The sequence below is a fragment of the Pollachius pollachius genome (assembly GCF_949987615.1).
Source record: "Pollachius pollachius genome assembly, chromosome: 16".
NCBI classification, from domain to species: Eukaryota; Metazoa; Chordata; class Actinopteri; order Gadiformes; family Gadidae; genus Pollachius; species Pollachius pollachius.
In genome coordinates this window covers 13,778,725-13,789,761 of record NC_136949.1, presented here as the reverse complement: position 1 = coordinate 13,789,761, position 11,037 = coordinate 13,778,725, and the positions used below count along the sequence as shown (strand labels likewise).

The 11,037-nt window shown below is 41.9% G+C and overlaps 1 protein-coding gene across 1 annotated transcript; it reads right to left on the bottom strand.

Annotated features, from left to right (window-relative positions):
- Positions 1-254: 254 nt before the first annotated feature.
- rab15 (RAB15, member RAS oncogene family) lies at positions 255-10,513 on the bottom strand (the record flags this gene model as incomplete). The annotated part of the gene is made up of 7 exons (XM_079753187.1): positions 255-416; positions 1,998-2,063; positions 2,815-2,904; positions 3,534-3,611; positions 4,329-4,389; positions 4,611-4,671; positions 10,390-10,513. The coding sequence occupies 7 exons, from the start codon at positions 10,511-10,513 to the stop codon at positions 255-257; spliced, it is 642 nt and encodes a 213-aa protein (XP_079609313.1).
- Between the last annotated feature and the right edge of the window lie 524 nt (positions 10,514-11,037).

Genomic DNA, 11,037 nt, shown 5'->3' with positions numbered 1-11,037 from the left:
CCGGCTTCAAAGGGGAATGAGCTGCAAACCTGTAGCGTCACAAGTGTCCTTTCTAGCAGTTTCTGTGAAGTGAAAGTAATAACAAGTATAAGGAGCCTTCAGCCCCTTCCCTCCTTCACTGTGTATCATACCACCAGCAGTAGAGCAAACGTACGGGCGAACAAAAACACAAATACTCAAACCATATTAATACTCAATCCTCCATACATTTTCAATGATCAAAACGGCCCCCCGAAACGACGAGCTGAGGTGCCTCAGCACCAGCAGCTCCGGCCGGGGTCCGCGGCCGGCCCGCCGCCGATGCCCTCCTCATCCTCCAGGGCGGCGAGGTCGAGCTCGTCCGTGATGGACATGCGCAGCAGGTCCAGGTCCTTCTTGTTGGCCGCCAGCACCTGCTCTGCCAGCCTGGTGAAGCACTGTGGACGGAGGACGCGGACACCGGTTGAAGCACAGGGCCTAAAGCACCACCCGAGACGGCTGGCATGCCGACTAAATGGTTGAGAATGTAAAACTGTCCATCCATATGAATTATGTTACCGTTGATGGCTCAGACTTATGTGGCAACGGACCAGCCACTGAGCAAAATTAATATTAACTCAATCAGCTGGGTAGTTGCATGGGTACACCAATAAGCATGGCATGACTTTTAATTTCTAAACCCGAAAGTGTAGAGTCAAGACGAGCAAAAGCCCTGGATTTTGGTGATTTTGTGAATCGCTTTGCTACAAACCACAATAATCGCAGAATACGGCTGTTTTAAGATGAATCTATACCAAGCTAATGTCTTTTGTATATTTTAGAGGCAGGCAGTGTGTGAAATACGGGGGGTCTGGGGGGGCTCAACCCCCCCGATATACCCATGATACTCCCTGAAAGCCTCAAAAGCAAAATTTGAGGGGGCTCTCAGATTTTATCAAAAAAAATAAATATTTTATTGTCACTAAAATGTTTTTAAGCTCACCACGTCCAGTATTCAGAATGCAGAATATTCAGAATGAAAATTAGACTTATGCGCCAAACAGAAGAAAGACGTAATGTTGAGAAGTCATACTAAAAACGGCTAGCAAGCGAAAGCTAAACCAGAGTGTATCACTCACACACTTTGGGTATATTCTAACTTAAGGTAGGAGGCAATATTTTTTTGGCAGTGACTGAATTGTGATGATAGAACTGATTGTTGTGCATAAGATGAGTGTGTGCAACTGTGCGCATGTCCTTTCCGGCTTCGGCATACTGCATGGTTAAGTAGGCCTTGTGGTTGGTTGTGGTCCGATGTTATAGGCCTACTACATGTTGAGAAAATGTTGATCATTATTGAGCAACAATCGGGGGATGGGGACCCCCCCGAATATTGACGGGCATTTCGCACACTGGAGGCAGGGATTCAAAAGTTAAAAAAATGAATGTTTTTGCAATTGTGTAATTTATTTTCTGATAAATGCACTGCATTTTAACTTTTTACTTTTACAATGTTAGATCAAAAGGTCGAGTTAGTGTTTTATTTATTTAACAGACCTGAAAAACTGAGACCAACCTGCACTTGTTGTCTTAGAATCTGAGTTCAATCTATACACACGAGGCCTTTAGAAATGTGATATTTAAAATGAGTCAGAAATGAAATTCTTCTGATGATGTTTTTTGATCAGAAAATAAATTAACTCATAGGTTACAGCAAGAAATTGATGAAGTAAAGTGTATTTGACAATTACACCACTGTCTGAATTAATATTATGAGGTAGAGTTACAGCGTGTACATGCCTTAAATATTCCCTAAATTCCAAGATGCCTTATATCATATTTAGATTGATGTGCCACCCCAGAATGATCTCTGATCTCACCCAGCCCACCCCACTGAAAATGTTCTAGCTCCGCCACTGAATTGAAAATCAATAACCAAGGCCATTGGTCATGAAGATTGGAGAACCAATCCTACTCACGAGTCTACACACCAATAGAGTATAGCGTACTTGAGGAAACGTTAATGGTTATTCCCTCACCTCTGTGATGTTGTGGTTGTTGTAGGCACTTGTCTCAAAGAAGTCCATTCCATAGGACTCGGCAAGCTAGGGGGACAATAACACCAATGTTTGTATGGATGAGGGTGAGACCTACATTTGAAATGTGCTGGCATGATGATCAGATAGATAAACACTGAAATCTTTGAAAAAGGTTCCAAAGATGCAAAAATATAAACCAATGTAAACCTATTTTTTGCCATTAAAACCAATGAGAAGCACAATTGATGTCCTTGTTATAGGTGTGAGTTTAGTAGGCTCAAATGTAACCTGCTCTACAAACTGTAGTTTTTAGCATGGCTGAAAACATTATGTTATTATGTCATCAGACGTCATCGTTTCAGGGGCACATACATTGAAAGCTTGTGAAATGGAATTATCTTTAAGTGAAAGCTAGCCTTTAACCATATGTTGAGATTGTATTTGGGTTCAAAGAGGTGTGGATTTCCTGAGACAATGATTACTATAATCAGCTACTATGAGGAGTATTTCTTCATAGTGGAACTGAAAAGGAAGACTGTTTGAGGCTTGGTAGTTAAAAGACAAAATGATTTGCTGGGTCCAAAGTATTTCATATTGCATGACGTTTTTCCCAGCGTTTACCTTTTACATAGGGAGCCATTACAGTTCCTGAAGTCATAATAGCATGAAACACAATTGATTTTGAGAAGCGTCATGAAAAACAAAAGATTATTAAATCTTTGATTTTGGGCAAAAAAGCTGCAAATCAAACATCGGAAGCCCCACGCAGATGTGGTGCCGGGCGTGGGGTGGGGGGGGGGGGCAAGATGGTGCCCACCTTGTGTGCCTGTTCGGTGGCCACCTGCCTCTTGTCCACATCATCAGACTTGTTCCCCACCAGGATCTTCTGCACCTTCTCTGGGGCGTACTGCACAGCAGAGGAGGGCCGGCCAGGATTAAGATGTCCATGTGGTGTCACAATAGATGGGCAAACGTCAGGAAATACAGAGGACACATACAGTGGATTAAGATGGAACAGGGGGAGGGGGAGGTTTACGGACGCCTATTCGTCTCCAGAGACTGGATAGATGAAGAGCTGTGTGTGTGTGTGTGTATGTGTCTGTGTGTGTCTGTGTGTGTGTATGTGTATGTGGCAGAGAGAGAACTGTCAGTTAAGGATGTTTAAACCCAATAGAGGCTGTCTGCTCTCTGTCCCTATCCATCTGGCTGAGGTTATATGGTAAGTGGTTCGGACAGCAGAGAACATTTCACTACTCTGGTCTTCCTCAAAAGGGGTATTGATTCTGAGACTATCCCAAACCCTGAACCTAATCCAGATATCATTTTCCAATATCAAGAGCCATCTATAAAATGATTTATATTTTAGCTTCAACTTGATTTACTGCTTGCTGATGTTTTATGACACATAAGTATATTTTATGTTGCTGCAAAACACTAGTATTTCTACCTTTACTACTAGCAGATTTGAAAGAGGGCAGATACTAAAAGTACAGGAATTAGCAGTGGAAGGATTGTTCAAACGCAATTTGAACTCACCTCGTCTACGTCACTGGCCCACTTCATAATGTGCTGGAAGGACCTCTCACTGGTGATGTCGTACACAAGGAAGATTCCCTGTGCCAGACGATGCCGATGGTTGGTAGACATGATAAAAAAAAGGCCAAACTTAAGACACCATAGATACACATGTCTCCACTCAAAGCAAATGCAATGATTGTTAACAAATTTTAACAATAATTATTCTAATAAAAAAATAATGTGTTTACACATATAGTTGCATGTTGAGCGAAAAAAAGAGCAGTACAGATTAGGAGACCTCTTAATGATAATTATTACAAAGATTTTCATGTTAATACATTTCTGTAAGTAACTATCGATTGCCAAAGTGATGTAACATTATGGTGACTGATGAAAGGTGGTGCATTGGCAGAATTATGAATGTAACTAACTGGGTGTCGTTGGCTTCACCGTAAATTGTTCCCATAGGGATCTACGGGAACAATTTAACTGTATCGCCATAGAGAGTGTTGGGGGTATGTGGGAATGGGTGGGAATGAGGGCTGGTTTAGGCAGCCTCACCTGGCCAAGTCAGAACGAGTCGGACTCTGGGGCCTGGTGAGGCTGTACACCTGTTGTGCATTGAGCAAAGATTGCTAAAAGTAGAATAGGCCATTTAAGGAGATATTTTTACACATATCATAAAATAAAGGTTCAGGTCACAATTTCTTAATGCAACATGAGCTCTTTGTACTGCTCCCCCGCAGCACCATCTCTGGTGGAAGACGGTGCCGGGGCCAGAAAGACAAACCGGGTATTGTCAGGTGGGGTTACCTGCGCTCGTCTGTAGTACTGCTTTGTGATGGTCTGGTATCGCTCCTGACCTGCAGTGTCCCTGGACGAAGAAACCCACACACAAACATACAACTTAGGTTAATACAACAGAAATCATATCCATCCAATGTAGACCAATATATATATACATATATACACACACACACACACACACACACACACACACACACACACATATATATAGATATATATATATATCTATATATAATCAAACATAACGATAGAATGAATCGTTATGAATGGGGTTTGTTGCCTCCTTACCATATCTGTATTCGCACTTTGACTCCATCTATCATGAGTGTCTTCATCTTGAAGTCGACTCCTGCAAGAGATGGAAGTAAAAAAAACATATTTTTTCGACCCTTTCTGCAGACCCTTGTTTTTGTTATGCCGTTGGAGCTTCTTAAACGTGGTGCCATGCAGTATCCCTTTCTGACAAATCAGGGGGAAGGGGGGGAATCAATTTACCCGAGCTTTGAGTCTCCTCCAAGTCAGGCAGTGGCTTAGTAACATGAAAGGACGGCATTAATGCATTGTATCTTTACATCAGTATATCATTTACGCTCCACAGGCCAAATGCTGTAGATGGAGGCTAGGGTTCGGAGGGGGGGTGGGGACAAGATCCCTCCAGCAAGCCTTACTGCACTTCCACGTATTGATCGCATGCTGGGGTCTAGCCTAGTGTGTGTGTGTGTGTGTGTGTGTGTGTGTGTGTGTGTGTGTGTGTGTGTGTGTGTGTGTGTGTGTGTGTGTGTGTGTGTGTGTGTGTGTGTGTGTGTGTGTCTGTGTCTGTGTCTGTGTGTGTGTGTGTGCGCTGATGATTGCGAGGGTTGGGTAACATCACGGAAGGAGTAAGAGTGGGTAGAGAGCATAAGAGCAAGCAGGAGGTCTGCCACGCGTCAGTGATCAACCATCTTGGTGGTTTCAGCAAGATGGGAAGCGCCTGATGGGAACATGGAATCTATGTCTGTTGCATACACATAACCACATCTTCTATGTCAACCTAAACTTAAGCCAATTATAAACACTTTATAAGAACCGACTTTCTGTATAATTTACACTATTAAATAAAATGCTTACAAACTTCAATAATTGTTAGAAGAAAATATAGTACCATATGTTGATCTTGGATATAATTGTTGGATACATTTTAATAAATACATAGACCATAGCCTAAAGCAGGTGAACTAAACAGGTTGCTCCACTAATAGGATATAACCAAATCGCCTCTTGTTTTCAGTATCTTAACAGTGGGATTTGTCTTTGACGCTTTCATCCCTTTGTTTAAATAAGGTGACTTTCAGTAAAGAAAGGCAAAAAAAACAAGGAAGAGGTAACTATTAACGGCTCTCCCATATTTGGTTTTCTTGTCCATTTTGAGTGCTTAACTTCCCCCTGAAGAGAAAAAATAGAGCAGTTAAAGAATTCCTAATCTAAGTCCAATAACCGAGCAGCCCCAGTCAATTCAATCTAAAAAGCAAAGTCACCATTGTGTCTTTTCAAAAACGGGCTAAAAAGCTGATGTGCTTTTTATTTCTAATTTGCTAGCTTCCTGCTCAGTCTTTATTCCGAAAGACTCGCAACACAATGGAACTACTAGGACAAGGCCATGGGCGTTTACTAAAGCATGTTTGCGAGAACTGAACAGTGCCCAACGGCTGTGCCCCAATAAGCTTGGCCAGGACTTGCTGTGGTTAGAGAGTCACTGTAACTTAACTGATGGAGAGAAACTAATAACGAGAAATATAAGATAAGAAAATCACATATAATTAGCATCTGTTGCACATTTGTAACCATTGCTATTTATAGATACGATCAAACATCTGCCATGCAGCTCACTTATAAATGAGCGGCCTACTTAACAACTTAAATCAGAATCTATCAGAACATAGAATCTTCTAGATGAAACTATCACAGTCCAATGCGCAAATGTGGTTCGCAACGCGTTGGCCAATGTGAGGAGGATGGACGTGGTTATTTCTAGTTCACAAAAGAATTTCAGCATCAAGTTATACAAAGCCTACAACTAACCCAAAAACTATATTTTGCAGGCTGCAGTAAATTATTGGAGGTTAACGTTCTCTACCGCTCTGTCGTTCTTCTGATAGGGGGTGAGTACAATACCTTATCAAGAAAAAAAAGGCAGTGCTTCCCAATGGGCACGAGGCAAAGCACAATGTACTAGACACTAATGGGAAACACACACCCCAAATGGAACTCGTTCATTTACTGTGACAGCTGGGTGACGCAGATTAGGTGCTGGCATGTTTCATGTCCCTCGGGTGAGTAATAGCAGAGCCATTGTGACACGAAGTCTATGATGAGGGGACAGATGTAATCTATGTCACTATAGCCTGGGAAAACTAAAAAATACTATATATCATTTTGTATGAAAACATTTATACAATTTTAGCCTAGTTTATGGATACAACAGCTTCAGATACATTCATTGGGTCAATTATAGGAACAGATGGGGCATCTTGCTCAAGGATGCTTACAGTTTTGTATCCATCCTTTTGGGGGATGGAGGAAGATTGTGTACAATCTTTCATCGTTGGTCTGACGGCTGTAATCCTAGATCGGTCCTGATAATGGCGCCCCAGGGTGAAGGCCAAGATATGAAACACTCAAGCAGCAAGGTGAAGGTGCTACTCAATAATCTCTACTCCTAAATGACCTCCAACTGCCAAACAGCCGGAAGTCATCTGCGAGGGCTCTGAGCAAGGTAGCTTGTGCAGGATTGCACCTCTGGAGTCCTTTGCTGGACAATATGAAATATAAGGAATACTAAATCCATGAACTACTGCAGACACAACAGATTGAAATACATCACATCTCCTGCGTCTTCCTCCTATACGTCATAAGGGTGACTCATCTTCATCGCATCTGGCATCCTAGCTTGTAATTTGTCTATTGGGTTCCATTCATTAGTGCAGCCGTGTAGGTAATCAACCACTGGTTTGGGTTACTATATATTAGATACTAGTGTTCAGGCATGTGTTTTAAGAGTATAACAGTGTTTGCCCTGCCAGTTCCCGTCAAACAGATCTACGCTCCTCTCTAAAAAAAAGTATATATCTAAAACAAAGGCTTAGCTTTAAGTTGTTGGATGTGATATGAATGACAGAAGCAGAGCAGGAACTGATTTTAGGCCAATACATACTATTACCTACTGGTCATTGTGTTAAGTGGTAATTATTCTGTCACTGAGACATTTGTCACACATCACTGATAACCATGTTGCTATCCAATGTCATTTTGAATCGGCCTGATTTGACATCATTGGTAGAAATGCTAAAAAGATTATGTGTCAATCTTTTGGGCTCTGCATTACAGTCAAGGCTGTAGTTATAGGTAGTATGATTTAGTTTGGTGAATAACCTGCTTCCGCTTTTTGCAACCCTGTTAAGATGAGCCACCATGATGAACTTTCAATGTCAGCTGATGAGTTATGGCATTCCGTCTGGGAGGGTGAATTTACAGAAATACCCCAAATTGATTCATTGTGGTGGGGGTGTGTGGGGTCATACTGTCGAGAATTCTGGATGCTTCTATTCTCTCCCTCTCTGTGAGACCATTTTGGTCCTGAATTAATTCTCGTAATAAAAGGACACCCACCAGGGCTTATGGACATTGTGCCCTGTAGTGCGAGTTTGTTCATTCTGACAGAAATATCCCAGTTAAGCTGCCTTGCTCCTGCACAAAGGGCCCGACCTTCTGACGCCTCCAGCTGAGATAAGGAACATCCAGTACAAGGCAACAAGAACCTTCTCTATGGCAAAGAGTGCTTAGAGCTACTCCCCTTTCACAGAGGCATCCTATTGGAAAAAAACACGGGTGTCACTCAGAACACTTATTATGGGTCTGCTCTTTCTGTGTACCAGGCAGCAGGTCGTGGAATTTAACCAGTCAAGATAACACACATTGAACGTTTGTCCTGCTCATAAAGCAGCAGCCCCATAACTAGTGTAATGAGCAACACCTGTGTTTGTCCTACAATGGCGCCCCTGTGAAATGGGTCAATTGATTTTTAACCGGCAGTCTGGGAGGAGTATAGGTTGAAAGGCTTTAGCATTACATGACCAAAACTCTACTATAGTCCCCTGCGGAGCGCAATAGGTCCATGGCTTTAAATAGCATGGGGTCTTAATGAAGTGTGTGCAGGTAGATCATTATTCACTCGAGTGGTAGAGCTCTGTGTTCTACGTCTGCGAGACACTAATTTAGAAATACAGAAAGACGATGGCTTTCTGGACACAGGGAGAGTCACTGAAGTTCATTTATTACTGTTTTATGGATACTATGACGCTATTCCTATATCTAATATTACGAGGATTAATGATTATGAGTCATTTATGCATACGATTAAATCACTTTTTTGTGGTATATTGACAATGAAACCATCGATATTGGATATGGCATACAGTGCTGAAATTTCAAAATAAATGAATAGATGAAAACATGGAAGATAATTGACTGAAAGTTGATTTTCAAATCAAGATTAGTAGACTCCATTTTGAAAGCCATAACGTTCTTCATTCCTAACAAGACAACTCGCTGTATATGTAAAATTTCCCCAAAATAGTGCCGCAATACAACAATTAAAACCATTTTAATACCACTCTAACAACAGGCTTCTTCTATAGTGTATACATGTATACGTACACTGCACCTACATGTATGTGTATGCTCTTATTTCACCTGTAATTCCTCTGCCATCCACAGACATCAGCAAACAACCATGATATGGGAACTAGGCTACATCAGTATATACACAATATCAGAATGCATTGTGTACTTAACACATCCTCCCCCATATTTATTATACATGGAAAGGGGCAAGGCTAGGTCTCTGAGTTCATATAGCACACAACTGTTAACTAATCATCCAAGCTCTATGGTCTACTGTCGGTCATACATTTCCTTGTTCTTTAAAAGTAAAGAAATGTCAGGATCCAAAATGCACCACTGTCCAACACATTGATTTATTGGGCACATCAAAAGCCTTTCCCATGAGACACTCAAGTGTGGCCCCCTTTGAATGTTGTGGTCTGTTGTGGTCTTGACCATTCGGTCAAAAATATATTGTGGATGGCATGTTATCAGAAGTAGTTAGATCTCTATGCTATAATCTGATTTGTGGTCGTCCCCTATTAAAGATGTTTTTTGGGATGTTTTTTGTTAGTGCGGTTCCATATCTGACGGGCGCCCTCTCAGATAACTAATGCATGGTGTATGACTGGGAATAGAAAATGGTTTGCTATAGACATTTGCTTGTATTCAACTTGCTTTATATCTCTTGAATGGACGGTGTAGCCGATGCAGCTGGACTTTATTGGGTGGCCTCAATTCATTAGATATAGACTAGGGCTATTAAAAATAATTGTCTATTTCCCTCGTCATCACAAGAGCTTTAATTTGCCCAATTACTGCTTGATGATGGAATCCTCACTAACAGGAATGCAAACACAAGACAGCTATGTCCATCATCAAAGAGGAGACCACAGACTCCTACTTTTAATTATTTGTGTTAAGTAAGGACCTAAAGTGAGGATTTTTCGGGCCATTACGTACGCCTTTACGACTTAAAGCCTATTCCTTCACTGAATACTCTCTTAATTTGTCCTACAATTAACTGGATCATAAACTGTAGGCCTTAAGAATACTTAAGAAGCTAACCAAACTCTATGACTCGAAACACTGGCAATCATGTCTTCGGTTCATAAATTTTACACTGTCCTCAAGTCACCATAGCTGCTTAACCCCATTGTGTATAATGGAAAAACGATCAATGTCGATCTCTTGATGGGACAATAACAGTTGATGTTGTAGCCCTCAAACATGCAACATTTGAAGAGGTTGATACATATGAATTAATAGTTTATAAATAATACTACTGCGTGTTATTTAAGCACATACACTTCTATTACGATTGTGAGAGCGAGCGCTGTGCGAAATTGCATCAGAATTCTCGGAATGAGATTGACATCATGCAAACAACAACAAGCATTTAAAACATCACACCTTCGGACGGCCTTACCGATTGTGGAAATGTGAGACGGGTGAAATTCGTTGTCCGTGAATCTGCACAACAAACATGTTTTCCCAACCCCAGAATCTCCGAGAAGCAGGAGTCGGAAGAGCACATCATACTGTTTAGCCATAGTGTCAAGAAATACGTAAAATGAATGAACATTCCCTTCCCTCGCGTATCTCACTCACTAACTGCGAACAGGCCTGTGTCTTTGTTCGTTATGGTCCAACATACTGCCTATGCTTCTCTTCTGATCAGCTACACTGTATTGGAGGACAACAAAGCAGGAATGTTGCAGCTATCTAGCACACCTTGGGCTCCACTGGGTGCAGTGGCAGCGGTCCGCTCAGTAGCATCTGCTCTTCTCGCGGCAGCATCCACACACCACGGGGTGGGGATTGAGATGGAATAACTTCCCCCTCCCTCTCTCGCACGCACGCAACGACGCACGCACACACCGACGCACGCACGCACCGACGAATGTGCGCACGCATAGACGCACGCACGTACCGACGCACACACGCACCGAGGCACTCAAGCACACATGCAGCTACAACACAGACGTATTTGTATGCTCCTGCCATGTGTGGAAGTTCAATCATTAGAATTATATATTATTGAACACTCTTGAACAATATTGAACATGCTTGTGTT